The 14,420-nt window shown below is 44.6% G+C and overlaps 3 protein-coding genes and 2 non-coding genes across 5 annotated transcripts; 1 reads left to right on the top strand and 4 right to left on the bottom strand.

Annotated features, from left to right (window-relative positions):
• The first annotated feature begins 465 nt into the window (after nt 1-465).
• Nucleotides 466-4,103, top strand: LOC102715994 (type IV inositol polyphosphate 5-phosphatase 3-like). The gene is made up of 7 exons (XM_040520464.1): nt 466-773; nt 888-999; nt 1,156-1,215; nt 1,847-3,068; nt 3,154-3,262; nt 3,360-3,502; nt 3,598-4,103. Exons 1-7 carry the CDS (start codon nt 738-740, stop codon nt 3,827-3,829), a joined length of 1,914 nt encoding a protein of 637 aa, XP_040376398.1. The 5' UTR covers nt 466-737; the 3' UTR covers nt 3,830-4,103.
• Nucleotides 4,104-5,851: 1,748 nt separating this feature from the next.
• Nucleotides 5,852-5,922, bottom strand: TRNAG-GCC. Its single transcript has one exon. It is a non-coding gene; the product is annotated as a tRNA-Gly (tRNA).
• A 23-nt stretch (nt 5,923-5,945) lies between these two features.
• Nucleotides 5,946-10,634, bottom strand: LOC102715715 (probable U3 small nucleolar RNA-associated protein 7). Its single transcript, XM_006645511.3, has 8 exons — nt 10,405-10,634; nt 10,152-10,286; nt 9,970-10,059; nt 9,738-9,873; nt 9,047-9,165; nt 8,859-8,926; nt 8,162-8,210; nt 5,946-7,226 (listed from the first exon to the last, which is right to left on the bottom strand). The coding sequence occupies exons 2-8, from the start codon at nt 10,278-10,280 to the stop codon at nt 6,207-6,209; spliced, it is 1,611 nt and encodes a 536-aa protein (XP_006645574.1). The 5' UTR covers nt 10,281-10,286; nt 10,405-10,634; the 3' UTR covers nt 5,946-6,206.
• Nucleotides 10,635-10,917: 283 nt separating this feature from the next.
• Nucleotides 10,918-10,988, bottom strand: TRNAG-GCC. The gene has a single exon. It is a non-coding gene; the product is annotated as a tRNA-Gly (tRNA).
• A 101-nt stretch (nt 10,989-11,089) lies between these two features.
• LOC102717934 (probable choline kinase 2) lies at nt 11,090-13,441 on the bottom strand. Its single transcript, XM_006643778.2, has 7 exons — nt 12,752-13,441; nt 12,550-12,671; nt 12,258-12,453; nt 11,887-12,004; nt 11,729-11,776; nt 11,448-11,548; nt 11,090-11,354 (listed from the first exon to the last, which is right to left on the bottom strand). The coding sequence occupies exons 1-7, from the start codon at nt 13,160-13,162 to the stop codon at nt 11,244-11,246; spliced, it is 1,107 nt and encodes a 368-aa protein (XP_006643841.1). The 5' UTR covers nt 13,163-13,441; the 3' UTR covers nt 11,090-11,243.
• Nucleotides 13,442-14,420: the final 979 nt, after the last annotated feature.

The raw sequence follows: 14,420 nt of genomic DNA, 5'->3' as shown, positions 1-14,420 counted from the left end.
GACGTTAGTTAGTGTAATTTTATACTAACCAACGTCAAACATAAAAGAATAGAGAGAGTATTTCTTTTTTCCTTGGAGAAACTGGAACACGTCTGTTCACTTTCTGTTTATACTGATAAACTAAAATTTAAATATTAAAACTTAAATTTAAAATTAATTTTGATCTTTTTTTACCCAAGCTTATTTTTTAGCGTTGTCTTTTCGATCGATATATAAAAATATTATTCATATATTATTTTTTATTTACAAATATATCATAATCACCCCGAGACCGGGAGGAAGCTACTACAGTCTGCAGCTTGTCGGATGCCCACATTTTCCCCATTTGATAATTTTCTATTATTATATTATATTCTTCCTGTGGTTTGATTGGCGCCATCAGAAGATGGCTCTGCCTATGTGTTTGTTCCACAGCTTAAAAACCACCATGTGATCGGGCTTCTGGTCCTGCCTATCTAACAAACATATCACAGATTCACAGCTCAGCTCCACGGACGCCCGTGCAAGAGGCCAAGACAGGTAGCCTTAATTAGCAGCTAGTAGCTACCTAGCTCCGGCCATTGAAGGACACTGCCAAGAACAAGAAGCTGGGAGAAAGAACAGGAGCAGAAGGATTCAGGAGAGGAGAGGAGAGGAGAGGAGAGGAGGAGAGAGTCAGAAGAGCAGCAGCAAGTGTTGGATTCCTGGAACATTTTGTCTGAATTTTTGTGTGTGTTTGAGGCAAGAGGAGAGGCAGGATGGTGGTGCAGAAGAAGCAGAGGAAGCCAGGAGAGGTAGGTGAATGATTGTTCTTCAGTTCAGCAGAGGGTGTTCTTGGTGATTCAATTAGGAGATTAGATGGGGTAATTTTGGCTGATTTTATTGGTGAATTGGTGTGTTTTTTGCAGGTTTCTTGGCCCAAGGTTGTGCTGAAGAAATGGCTCAACCTCAGGAGCAAGGATTCAGAGTTCAACGCCGACGAGGAAGACGACGACGATGGGAGCGACGTTGATGAGCAAGGTACATATTGTTCTTCCTGAAAGAAATGTTAAAAAGATCTCTTTTCAGATCAAATTCTGTGCCTGAATTCAGATGTTCTTGAGAAGAACTATGCCAGTCAGGAGTCAGGAGTCACTTTTTTTTTTTTTACTGTCTTCTTGGTTCTGTTTCAAGCAGAAAACTGCGGCTGTGGCGACGGCGGCGAGGCGCGGCGGCGGGCCGACGGCGATCTCGCCGGTGAGTCTTACGTCTACGTGATGGTTTGATGACATTGTCCATGTTGCGTGTTGCTCTTATCCTGAAAAAAGAGGGTGGAAAAGTGCAGCCTTGGACTGTTCAGAGTCTTCAGACTGTAATTAGTGCGATGCACCACGGTTCCATCAGATCTTGTCTCCAATCACAACAATGGCTTCCCTAGAATTGCTCAGAGTGGCACCTTTTATTTGATTGATGATGGATTTTAGGTTCACTTCATCTGCACAGTAGTACTAAAGTTAGGTTTTGTCCTCGATATCTTCTTGGTATTTAAAAGAGTTCAAATTTTTAAAATTAAAAAAAGTTACAAACAATACTCTAAAATCCACACAAACCAACATTTTCTTTCAGGAAACTGACGGTTAAATTGCTTTTGAGAAAATATTACTTCCACTACTAAATTGGCATTTTATCTTACCTAAACCAAAAAAAAATTAGAGTAAAAAAATCATTTCACGAGCCTAAAGAAGAAAATCTTAAAGTATTTTCACACGATTTAGTTTAATTTCTTTAAATTTCACGAAAAATTCATCCATTTCGAAAGAGGCTTTAAACAAAAATGGATGAAAAAAAAAAGTTCACTGGTCATCTTCCTCACCGTTGTAATGCACAGATGAGAGTGTGGACGGTGGCGCGCCGTACAGACTACGGCGGCGAAACTCGGAGACGCTCCGGGCGCAGTACATCAACACCAAGGAGCTCAGGATCTGCGTCGGCACGTGGAACGCCGCCGGCCGGTCCCCGCCGGACGGCCTCGACATCGCCGAGTGGCTCGGCGCCGGCGGAGGCGGAGGCGAGCCCGCCACCGACGTCTACGTGCTCGGGTTCCAAGAAGTGGTGCCGCTGAACGCCGGCAACGTGTTCGGCGCGGAGGATGGCCGGCCGGCGCTGGCGTGGGAGGAACTCATCCGCGGCGCGCTGCGGCGGGCGCAGACGCCGGCGAGGCCCAGGTACAAGTGCTATAGCCACCCTCCCTCGCCGTCGCGGTTCGACCCGCGAGGGGACGCGACGGCCTCTGCCGCCGCCACCGACGACGAGCTCTTCCCTGGCACCGATACCGACACCGACACCAACACCGACGAGGAGACACACACGCTCTTCAGCTCCCCGGAGGAGACTGGGCAGCACGTCGCCGCGACCCCGAGGAGGCTGACCAGGCTGAACCATTTCACCGCCGCCACGGACGACTCCGGCGACGACAGCGACGAGCAGCATCAGCGGCCGCCGCAGAGCGCTCAGCAGAGGACGCTTCTGAAGACGCTGAGCAGGTCGGACAGGGTCGGCCTGGCATGGCCAGAGCAGCCGCTGGACTTGCTGGCCAAGCACGCCACGGCAAGCACCGCCATGTCGTCGTCGGCGGCGGCGGCGTCCGCATCGTTCAAGTCGTCAAGATCCTTCAGAACCTACAAGTCACTCAGGGCGTCCCGCGTCGCCGGCGACCCGGGGGCCGACGATCTCGCCATGATCGCCGACCTCGACCTCGCCGCGGCGGCGCGCAAGAAGCGGTCGCCGTACGTGAGGATCGTGAGCAAGCAGATGGTGGGCATCTTCCTGACGGTGTGGGTGAGGCGGGGCCTGCGGAGGTGCGTCCACAACGTGAGGGTCTCCACCGTCGGCGTCGGCGCCATGGGCTACATCGGCAACAAGGGGTCGGTGTCGGTGAGCATGTCCATCTACCAGACCATGTTCTGCTTCGTGTGCACCCACCTCGCCGCCGGCGAGAAGGCCGGCGACCTCCACAAGCGCAACGCCGACGTGCAGGAGATCCACCGGCGGACGCATTTCACCGCACCCGGCGACGACATCGCCATGCCAAGAGACATCTACGACCATGAGTAAATGAAGCTCACTAAATCAAGAGACATCGCCATGCCAAGACACAACTACTCCTATCTGACATTGATCTGCTAAATTCTGCAGGAGAATTTTCTGGCTCGGCGATCTGAACTACCGCATCGACGTCGCCTACGAGAGAGCGCACGAGCTGATCGCGGCGATGGATTGGCATCAGCTGGCAGAGAAAGATCAGGTACAATTCCAAGAACCAAGAACGCAAAATTCTCATAGGGATCATGAACTCGCTGCTTGAATTGATCCGAGTCTCTGAAATGGCGTCCGAAAAACAGCTGAAGCGCGAGCTGAGGAAGGGACGAGCGTTCGACGGCTGGACGGAAGGGGTGCTGGAGTTCGCGCCGACGTACAAGTACGAGCTCAACTCGGCAAACTACGTCGGCGACGACCAGCGCGGCGGCAGAAGAACTCCGGCGTGGTACGTAGCACACTAGCACCTACCTGCTGCAGCTGCTCGTCACTGCAAAAAGAGAGAGAGAAGAACTGAAATTTGTGGAGGATCTATGGTGTCAGGTGCGATAGGATCTTGGCCTTCGGGAAGGGGGTGAAGCTGGTGAGGTACGGGAGGGCGGAGCTGACGATGTCGGACCACCGGCCGGTGGTGGCGGCGTACGCGGCGGAGGTGGAGGTGTTCAGCAGCAGGAAGCTGCAGAGGGCGCTGACGCTGACGGACGCCGAGGTGGAGGCCGGCAGCGTCGTCGCCGCCGCGCCGGAGCTCGATCGGCCGGGTTTTGAGGCCAGCTGAGCTGAAGGGCTAGACTAGCTTGCTCCATGTATATGTAAAATTGTGATGGCTATGGCCGGCCGTGAAGCCATTGATCTTCTTCTTCTTCTTCTTCTTCTTGGCGCATTTGCCATTGTGTTGCTGTTTCTCTGGGGTTGGATCTTGAATCTTTCGTCCTACCACGGTTATGGCTACATTCTGAATCCACCAAAAGTTCTACATCAAATGCGTGTTATCCTCCATGATATGGTCTAGATTCAACCATCTTTATCGATGGATCTCATACATGCATACAGGATGGGTAATTTGTTTGTCAAGTTATGCAAATGATGTTATCTAATCTCTTTGTCTATGTGTTTCATATTACAAGTTACTTTAACATATCCTAAATTCTAAGGCAAATCAAACATATTTAAGTTTGATCAAAGTTTTTATAAAAGTGTGCTAACATCTACGACCCTAAGTTATTTTTATTAAACTCATCGTTGAATATATTTTTATTGTTATTTTATTTTATGTTGGAAATATAGAAATATTTTTTTATAATTTTGATCATGTTTAATTTAAATAAACCTAAAATGATTTATATTATAAAACTAAGAAAGTAATTATTTTAGGGAAGACGACCATATGGTCATCGGAGAAAGAGTAAGGCCGCGTACGGCTGGCTACGGTAAACTTACCTCTCTCGTTTTTCGCGCACACGCTTTTCGAATTGCTAAATGGTTTATTTTTCAAAAAATTTCTATAAGAAAATTATTTTAAAAATCATGTTAATCTATTTTATATTTTTAATAATAAATAATTAATTAATAATATACTAATATATTACTACGTTTTCCGTGCCAGGCACCTATGCCCACCGGCCGAACGTGGCCTGAATGCCACGGATCAACTATCCATAGGGTGATCTTATTGTTCAAGTAGTAGTATTGTTGCCAATTCGTCTCCGGAGGCATCGTGTGGTGCAGCCAGAAATAGATACTCTAATTATTATCTTTTAATTTTAAGTAGCTGCTATGCGGCTCTTACATCTATGGGCTAACATGTCAATCACTCATATTAGAGTAGCAAGTTAGGTCAGCTTCAACACAATAGAGATAAGATACTATCTCTAAGCATTTAAAAGACAACTTATTTATTGGTCTAGCTCTTAGCAAATAACTTATAATACAAATGACTCTACAATTCATTCACACTTGACATTAAAATATGTGAAAAAAAAACTATCTCTTAATAGCTTTTATCTCTTCTATTAAAAAATTATATAGTATATCTTTATAAATACTATTGGAGGTGCCTAATAGTAAATTGCTAGTGCAGCAAGAGTGTGGTTGATCACCAGGAAACAAAAGAACATGCAATTTCATGACGACGGGATGGTCTCGATTTGGGGAGAGGAATTCTATTAAAAAATTATTGGAGAAAATGAGAGGAGCGATGGTTTGAGATATGTGTTCACACGTGGTGGACATCAAGGAATGCATTAAATGAGAGAAGGAAGAATTCTAAATCGTGTTTGAGTTAGTTAAGATTAAAATATTAAATAATTGTCTTATTTTTATGATAGTTATTTAACGGTGAAATAACTAAATTGACAACCATAAAATTAAGGCACTGAAAGTTTGTGTTTTTTGCCAGGAGACATAATAAGATCATGACTTGAAGGAAGTTTTCTATCTCCAAAACCAATGGTTTTAAAACGAAGCACACCTAAGAACATGACTAACCATTGCCAAAAAAACTATCCCTAAAATTATCTCCCTCTCCTGCTTGACATGTTACGAGCGTAACATCTTTTTGACGTATAGAGATGGAGTTCTTCGGTCTTGACTACTCTCTATTTTTTGGGCACCCATTCTAGTTTCTATATTGAAAATCTAAAATTTTAGAACTGAGAGTCAATAAAGATATCTGTTAGGTACTCTCCCTGTCTCGAAGATGTCATTGATCGTGTGGTCTCAAATATCAAAATCAAGGACTCAAACCATTTTCTTGGTATGTTGAAGTAAAACCGGAAATAACGCACTCAAAAATTGGAGATGCACCAGCCGGGAATCGAACCCGGGTCTGTACCGTGGCAGGGTACTATTCTACCACTAGACCACTGGTGCCCTTTTTGTTAGTAAAGTGCAAACGAGTCTACTGATAATGCAAAAGCAAGAAAAGGTTTCAATAACTAGAGTCAATATCTGTTGCAGTAATGACATACATGCTCATCTAGCCACACAAGCATATCAAAGATTCAGAACAAAATTTGGGTGCTTGCTTCTGCGCACCATTGCCTCATGTGCAAAAATCCCAGTTCACAACGAAGCAGATACGGTGACATGTTTGACGATTACATGATAAAAATATGAGATTGCAGCAAAAGAAAAAATATTGATTCTGTGCTCCATCATTGTCTACTTTTGGCAAACCGCTGCAACGCTTTCGGCAGCTTGATCTCCTCACCGACCCGTTGTTTCTTGTCAGGCCTCCCTTCGTTCTCCTTGTATTGCTCCAAGAACGGCCTCTTGGCTTTCAAAACCTCCTCCTCCCTCTTCTTCGCCCGTTTGCTGGCTTTGCTCCTACCCTTGGTTTTCTTCTTGAACTCGGCGTTCTTGGCAGCCTCGACAGCATCTTCCATCTCCTCCTCGATCTCCTTCTTGGTCTTTTTCTCTTTCTTCCTTGAAGGTCTTACAGTAGCTATCATATTCGGGTTCAGCATTATCGTCTCTGGCTGAAGCTTATTGAGCAGGGATTGCACCTCCTTCTCCCTTCTTTGCTTGGAAGTCTCAATGGGGTTGTCGACAAAGGTATCGAAGTTTGGTTCACCGGATCCAGGAACAAGAATGGAAGAAAGGCCCATGGAGTGGCCGATCCCCAGAATATCCTCGTAGGGGCGGAACAAAACTTTCCCAATCTGATATCCTTTTACCATTCTATGTTGCATATAAATTTTATAATCCTGACTACCAGCATCCCTGAATATCTCTACTTGAGATCCATTGCTGCATGCCAACAACCCTTTCTGGCTGAAATCCAGGGATTGAGCACGTGCAGCAAAAGAATTTATAACCTCGTACTTCCTAAGATCCCAAATCTTTATCTTCCTGTCAACACCTGATGTTGCCATAAGATGACCACCCCTGTCAAATGCAACGGCTGTCACAGGGCCACTATGGCATAGCATTGTGACAAGGGGTTTCACACTGGTCGGCTTCCACATGGTAACTTTGCCACCGGCATGTCCAAGGCTAATAACAGCATTGTAAGGATTTACCCGCATAACATCAGTACGTCCAAGACCTGTCCTGTAATTTGCAACCATCTCACCAGTGCTTACATCTTGGTAATGGAGCTGCCCAAAGCTGTTTATTGATGCCAAGAGAAAGTGTTTTTCCAGAAATTGAAGCTTCAACGATTTACCATGTTCCTGTGGACACGAAACATTCAGACTCCCTAAACAAGATATCTTTACTGAACTTGAGGGATACCGAATCAAAGCATAGACATAAATAAAGTAAAAAATACTCCCTCTGTCCCACAATATAAGAAGTTTTAGAGCTGGGCACTATTAAGGAAGTTGGCAAAATTAAATGGAGGGAGGTAATTAGCTGAGAAAAGAAAGTAGGTGGGAAACTTTAGTGGTGGAAGTTTGTGATTGGATGGAAAGGGAATGTATGTGTAGAAGATGTTACATTTTAGGACAATTTTGAGTGCTATAAGTTGTGTTTTGGGACGGAGGGAGTAAATGATAAATAGCTACTATAAAATTTTAATTTACTGTATAGCTATGATGTTTCTCAAAAGAAAGACAATCATTCAAAGGAATTCCATCTAATAACGAACTTGAATAAGTGAACTACATCATATATATAAAAGTTCATTATGGAAGATCTTCTAACCAGAAGTAGTGAAAACTGAAGAATGGTGTATCTATCAAAGAATTCTGTGCCAAGAGCAGAGCATTTAACACCAGGAAAGTTTGCAGTTATAGGACCACCATAAAATGTCCTACTGACATGTGGATCTGGTGCCACATGTCAGTCTCACAGCCAATAGTATTTTTCAGGGCAGATAGATTTGCATTAGAGTATTACTTAGTTTTCCAAGCTCTGAATGGCTGGTTAGGGCATTACCCATTGCCATTAGGCGACCATCATAGAAAATAATTTAGATTCCGCTAACATACATAATTTACACCAATCATTAGTCCATGGAACAAATCAAACAGGAAAGATATATTATTATCTACCTCTTCTACATGTTGATTGGCGACTGCATGTGATAACAAAGCTAACAATTTCTCAAAATCATCAATAGCTAGGGTATTCACTCAGAAGGCTAATGTGTTTGCACCATAATTACCTTTAAGCAGTGAATTTCTGTGCCATGCCGATTATATATGTAGGGGTACCTGTTTTAAAAAAGATCTCATGAGGAACTATAAGAAATACAAAGGGTAACATAAATTTCTGAAAGAATTTTGATTTTTTTCCCCCAGGAAATAGATATTTGATGGAAAAGTATAATATAGGGAACGCTTGAGAAACTAAATTTTGATGTGGCATTGTGGCCTCACGTCTTGGCCTGTCCATTTAAAGAAAATCAAATATTCCTTGCCATATACAGGAATAATCATCTTATTGAAACAATGATAAACATTTCCATGGACAGATCAACAACTTATAATTCAGTAGGACAGTGCCAGTCAGAACTCAGAAGGCAATTCTGGCCTGCCCTACTGCACATTGGTCATCCCCAGTCTATGTACTATCAGTTCAACAGAATTTGCATAGCATTGGCCCTTTTTATAACGAATTATGGAGGAAATCATGTTGCATTATTCCATAGCCTGTTGATCCACAAACCAAACCATAGTGTGATTGAAGTACTTATGTTTAAAGCTCTGAGCAGTCAGCCTAGGTTAGTGCATTCTTTTGCTTCATTAACCTCTCTGTTTTTTTCTTTCATATCTTTGTCAAGACCAGAATATCGAACATGTTGACCTAAGTTATGAGCAACAGAAAAATATTGCAAAGCTTGAGTACATTAAGGAAATTACTTTTTCTGTGCAACAGCATAGAGTTGCTCATTATGTAAGAATGCCACATCACGCACAGTTTCCCTCACCTGTGGAAATAAAAAACAATCATTGTGATTAATATATCCCGGGGCAGAAGGAAGACATTAAGATTACGACTGTCATAAAAGAAATTTATGCTGGGAAAAGGCTTGAGTACTGAAAATGACCTGAAACTCCTTGATGAGTTCCAAATTCAGCATATCCATCATAGCAATATGACCTTTTCGTCCACCCACTACCATGTACCGACCATTTCCTGTGTATCCTAGAGTATAAGGACCAAGTACTGCATAAGACAAGAGCTAGTCAGTCCCCTCATAGCTTGTTAATTGTCCTCAGAAAAGTTAATACTTAATAGCAGCAAAGTGTCAATGTAGAGTAAGCTAGATTCTAGAAAGGAAAGACTACTATTTAGCCATAATTCCAAAAGATACATTGTTCCATGCTACAGAACAGATAAGATCAATTTGTGTATTTAAACAAAACGAGTCAGCTTTCTTCTAGATAAAGATCAGTGTACCCCTGCAACAATTAGAAGTCAAGAAGGGGGCATTTACAGAAGAGGAATAGGGAAACTTTTATAACAGTTACTAAATAAGTTTCATGGGAATAAATTAATTCAATCGAAAACACTATTGCCGTTTCATTTATAGTTTTATACACTCCTTTTTAGTTACTTTGTTTAAAAGAAAATTTGCAAAGTACAAGTAAAGCAATACGGTGGTTGCTTGATATGGGCATTTTACTTCATCAAGGTCAAATGCAGCGGAAAAAAATTAGAGCTGCACTTAACAAGAAACCTATGGTATCACATCTTCGGAGAAGACACACAAAAAAGAAAAGGATTTTGACACTTACAAGGTAAGATCATATCAAACGGTTTCCTCGAACTCAAAAGATCCACCTCCTTCACAACCGACTCTTGCTTATATCTGTACGTCTTCTCCAAATCATCTTCAGGTTCTAAATACCCCAACCCGGTAGGCAAGAGCCACTGCAAAATTGGAAGCCAGAATTATCAGCAAAAAGACACAATTCTCCCAACTGTGTTGCATGCTCCCAGAAACTCCACAAGAATCAACAGCCGCACCGTGTCGGCCAGAGCGGCCGCTTTCGCAGAGTGTCCATAGAGCTTCTCTCTTGCAGCGAGCTGCCCTCTCAGTTTCTTGTCGCGAAGAGCCTGAGAAGCCAACAGAAACCACACCCCACACATGTCAATCAAACAATGGCGCAATTTTTTTTTCAAGCAGAAGAAGAGAGCGGCAGTCTCACCCCGAGGTTAGCCGCCTTCCCCCGCGAGTACTTGTGCAGCTTCTTCTCCATTTCATCCGCAGCCGCCTCCTGCTCGCCGCCCTCCATAGCCTTCTGAGCAGGCTCGGGCTTGGCGCTCGCCATGGCCATGGCAGCCTTCAACAGCAGCAACAACAACAACAATCTGAGTGAACTTCGAATCCACTGTTCAGAGATTACAGATAGCAATGACGGGAGCAGACGGAAGCGAGGCTAGGGCAAGAAGGCGGCCTACTCACGAACAGCGACCAATCCAAGCTTGGTTGCACACACGGCGCGCTTCAGCGCAGCTGAGCTGAGGTGGTATGGGAGGGGAGCGCGACACGACGACGGCGGCCGCGAGAGGAGGAGCCCCTCTGCCTGGAGGAGAGAGGGGAGGTGTCGGACGGACAGAGGCGGCGGCGGCGGCGCGGCGGGAGGCCGGGAGGGGAGGAGGTAGAAGGAAGGCAAGGCGTGGGCTGGCGGTGAGGTATTTTGCCCTCACCTTTCACGGCTCATTTAGAGTACAGAAGTTTCCATGTGGGCTTTTACATACTTGGGCCGTCTCTGCGGCAATCGCTCTTGCAATATGTGTTTCTAGCAAGTTCAAAGTCAATTTCAAAAAATAAATTAAGTATAATAAAACATCCAAAATAAATTGCAATAAAAACATTCAAATTAACTTTAGATTTAATATTTAAATTTTGGATAAGCGAAAAAAAAAGGGTAGATCGATATAGACAAATAAAAAGAAAAACATAATAGGGAATGCACCAGCCGGGAATCGAACCCGGGTCTGTACCGTGGCAGGGTACTATTCTACCACTAGACCACTGGTGCTTTCGATGATAAGTGTTTGGATGGTAATCATACGGTATTACCTCGTTACCATCGGAATGGAAACAAGCGTTTGGATCATGCATACAATGGCTATCGCAGGATCGCCTTCACCCATATGCACATTACATCGACCAAGGATATGTTTTCAAGGTGCTGAAATATTTTTTTTTACAGTCAAAATTGGCAGCTACAATGCTGCTACATACAACCGGAATTCACAAGACTAGCCATGAAAGAAGAATGATCTGTGTATGATCATCTAGTTAGATTGGCTGCCAGTGTTTTATCCTTTGTCTGCCAGTACTGATCGAACCGCTGCCCTGCGTAAACCTTGTACTCAAAGTCGATGTTCTTGTTCACATGCGCCTGGAGACAAGAAACAGAAACCAGCCAGCTTTGTAAGATCACTAGATCGATCATGTATGCGCACTGGCGTGGTTGCAGGGTTAGAGAGCTTACTGAGATTATTCCCCAAAGACCCCAGAAGAGATGGCTTGCAAGAGTGTATTTTGAGATTAAGCCAAGTAAATGATCAACTTCCACATCTGACGGGTTTTCACCTGATGAACAGAAGGAACAATCAAGATTTGCAATTAATCATAGCACGTCACAGTAGCATCAGTCTAAATTCCAAAATCTTTATGGCGTTTCTGAATGCAGCATGAGTATACAGTCCCAAAGTGCATTATTTTTCCCTTTTTTTACACTGGTCCAGTGGTCCCTAAGTTCATTCTGCTTACCTGAATAGCTGAGGTAGGTCTGAACAAATCTGCGTTGTTCCTCAATGCCTGAAATTATGCAGAGGTCTCAAGCAAGCAGATTTTTTTTTCTAAAGAGAAAGGCACAGAACCATGCCCACAGGTATAAATTAACAGATATGGCTATCATCGATACTGACCAGGGTATTTTGTAAAGTCTAGAACATGCGGTGTGGCTGAATGATAATCAGCAGACATCTCACAGAAGTGATTAGCAATGTCGAATGCCACAGGGTTAAAGCTGGCGTACTCGTAGTCCTGAAGGACAAAAGAGATTCCAAGAGACCAGTTACGTAGAGCAGAATCTAAACGAAAATGGCCTAATCAATTGCTCCCATTCCTAGAATTACCTAACAGCATATCAAACCTAAAATTTATGATTTCTCACTTCTATTTCATACTAGTTAATTATTCAACCAGGTGCAAATTCATTGCTCAAACCAAGAACAGGAGCTGTTTGCCTGATTGTGCAGTACCGTGCGAATTCAAAAGGAGCTACCGGATCACTCACTATTAAAGTCACTTGTCTGGTTGATTCATAAATCATAATATTCCCGTATTGCAGATCATTGTGGCAAAATCCTACTCTCTGATCAATCCCTGACAATGAACTGTCCAGCATTGCAATCTCATCACCCAGCTTCTCCAAACTGAACTCCCTGGCCTCCTCCGCTGAGCACCTGCCACGAGCTTCCTCGAGCCACCGCCTGATTCATGTAGCACCGTGCAATTAACCTCTGGAAGGGGATCTATCACAGCACTCGCCATTAACGGAGACAAAGAAACAGGCGAAGCGTGCGTACCTCAGCCTCTGCCACAATGAGGCGTTCTTGGGTCCAGGCATGTCGAGATCGTGGAATTCGCGCAGCTTCTTGGCGATCAGCGAGGATATCTCCGGGTCGCGCAGATCCGCCGCCGAGAGAGTCTGATCAAAGCAAGAGAAAAGAATTGAGACATTGCCATTGGACAGAGTACCGGAGGAGTGACGAGGGAGAGAGCACGTACCCTCGCGTTGATGAACTCCTCGATGCGGCCGTTGGGGAAGCGGCCGAGGAGGCGGGGGCCCTGGCCGTGGCGGGACATGCACTCGAAGGTGCGGACCTCGTCGTCGCGGTCGAAGAAGACCTCGACGCCCTGGCCGTAGATGCGGACGAGCACCTTGCGGTGGTCGCCCTCGCCGTCACCCTCACCCTCGCCGTCGCCGGGCCAGGTGATCCGGAACACCTCGTTGGTCATGGCGCCCTTGAGCTGGGACACGGCGAGCGCGCAGGGGTCGACGTCGCCGCCCCAGAGCTCGCCGGCGAGGCGGTGCAGGATGCGGCGCGCCTCCTCGGGGACGCGGTCGAAGCTGGCGCTCCGCTTCATGGAGGCAGGCGGGGCAGCGGCCTCCTGCGGCGGCGGGTCGACGGCGACCATTGGCGGCGCGGCGCGGAGGCGATCTGCGGAGGAGGCGGAGAGGTGAGCCGTTTCGGTTCGTCTCGACGAGGAGGCGGCAATGGGAATGGGAATGGGAATGGGATTTGCGCCGTGGAATCGGATCGGAATCGGGATTAGTGGGAGAAAGCGGAGGCTGGCAAAGAACCTTCGTGTGGAAGATATATTAATTACGGGAGGCGCCACGTCAGCTGCCAGCACTGCATGTCACGGCGACACGTGGGACACGGACAAATGTAGTCCCAATCCCCAAATATAGGCATGCATTAAGGACAAGTTTATAATTTTTTTTCAAAAACATCAAATCAAATCTTTAGACATCTAAATGAAGCATTAATATAGATGAAAAAAACTAATTGCATAGTTATGTGAAAAATCGTGAGACGAATATTTTAAGACTAATTAGTTCATGATTAGCCATAAGACTAATTAGTTCATGATTAGCCATAAGTGCTACAGTAACCAATATGTGCTAATGACGGTATAATTAGGCTCAAAAGATTCGTCTCGCGGTTTCCTGACAGCTGTGAAATTTGTTTTTCTTTCGTATCCGAAAACCCCTTCCGACGTCCCGTCAAACGTCCGATGTGACATTTCTACTAAAAAATTTTGTTATCTAAACACCCCCTAATAATATGGATTCAGAGTCGGTGTAATATTGCTCACTCATATGTATACTTAGTGGCAGGGACGAATTTAGTATGGAACGGTGGAGGCTCGAGCTTCACTGCCCCGTTAAAGCTACGAGAACTCTTACCAAGACACATAAAATTTTATATCAAAAGATTAATAAAAAATAGCTAAAAATATGTCTTACTTGTTCGGACTATCCTACCAGATCAGCTACTGCTTAATGACATTGTATGTCAGTAAAAGTAATACTGTAGAGCATTTTAAGTGGCGTAGCCTTAAAATTTACTTCACTTTTTGATCTTTGACCATGGTCAAATCTTCCCAATTTCACGTTGTAGAAAACATGCAAACAGGCCTACCGACTGTCATTTCTTATATTTGCCGACCGAGCCAATTGAAAATGGTAGCTCACGGTAACGAGAACCAGAAATGGTAAAGAAAATGGTTTGACTGGTTGCTAACGTTTTCATCGATACATCATATCATTGATACAGTAATTGGCATTTATATAATCTGGTAAATTATTATTTTCATAAACTTCCCTATGGTCCAAACTATATCTAGTAGTTCACCAATAATTGGTTGTATTTGTGCTTCTTGTACAATC

The sequence above is a fragment of the Oryza brachyantha genome, chromosome 1 (genome assembly GCF_000231095.2).
Source record: "Oryza brachyantha chromosome 1, ObraRS2, whole genome shotgun sequence".
Lineage (NCBI taxonomy): Eukaryota > Viridiplantae > Streptophyta > Magnoliopsida > Poales > Poaceae > Oryza > Oryza brachyantha.
Note: the sequence above shows the minus strand (reverse complement) of the source record. Positions and strands in the feature narration are given on the sequence as shown.

Excerpts from the sequence above, each read along its gene's own strand:
- LOC102715994 (XM_040520464.1), top strand. The coding sequence starts at position 738 with ATGGTGGTGCAGAAGAAGCAGAGGAAGCCAGGAGAG. Across the intron at positions 774-887 it reads AGCAGAGGAAGCCAGGAGAG|GTTTCTTGGCCCAAGGTTGT; the intron begins GTAGGTGAATGA and ends TGTTTTTTGCAG. Across the intron at positions 3,503-3,597 it reads GGCAGAAGAACTCCGGCGTG|GTGCGATAGGATCTTGGCCT; the intron begins GTACGTAGCACA and ends CTATGGTGTCAG.
- LOC102715715 (XM_006645511.3), bottom strand. The coding sequence starts at position 10,280 with ATGGCCATGGCGAGCGCCAAGCCCGAGCCTGCTCAGAAGGCTATGGAG. Across the intron at positions 9,166-9,737 it reads GTTTGATATGATCTTACCTT|TACTTGGTCCTTATACTCTA; the intron begins GTAAGTGTCAAA and ends TGTCTTATGCAG. Across the intron at positions 8,211-8,858 it reads TATGCTGTTGCACAGAAAAA|GTACCCCTACATATATAATC; the intron begins GTAATTTCCTTA and ends TTTTTAAAACAG.
- LOC102717934 (XM_006643778.2), bottom strand. The coding sequence starts at position 13,162 with ATGGTCGCCGTCGACCCGCCGCCGCAGGAGGCCGCTGCCCCGCCTGCC. Across the intron at positions 12,454-12,549 it reads TCATTGTGGCAGAGGCTGAG|GCGGTGGCTCGAGGAAGCTC; the intron begins GTACGCACGCTT and ends TACATGAATCAG. Across the intron at positions 12,005-12,257 it reads CCAGACAAGTGACTTTAATA|GACTACGAGTACGCCAGCTT; the intron begins GTGAGTGATCCG and ends TTTGTCCTTCAG.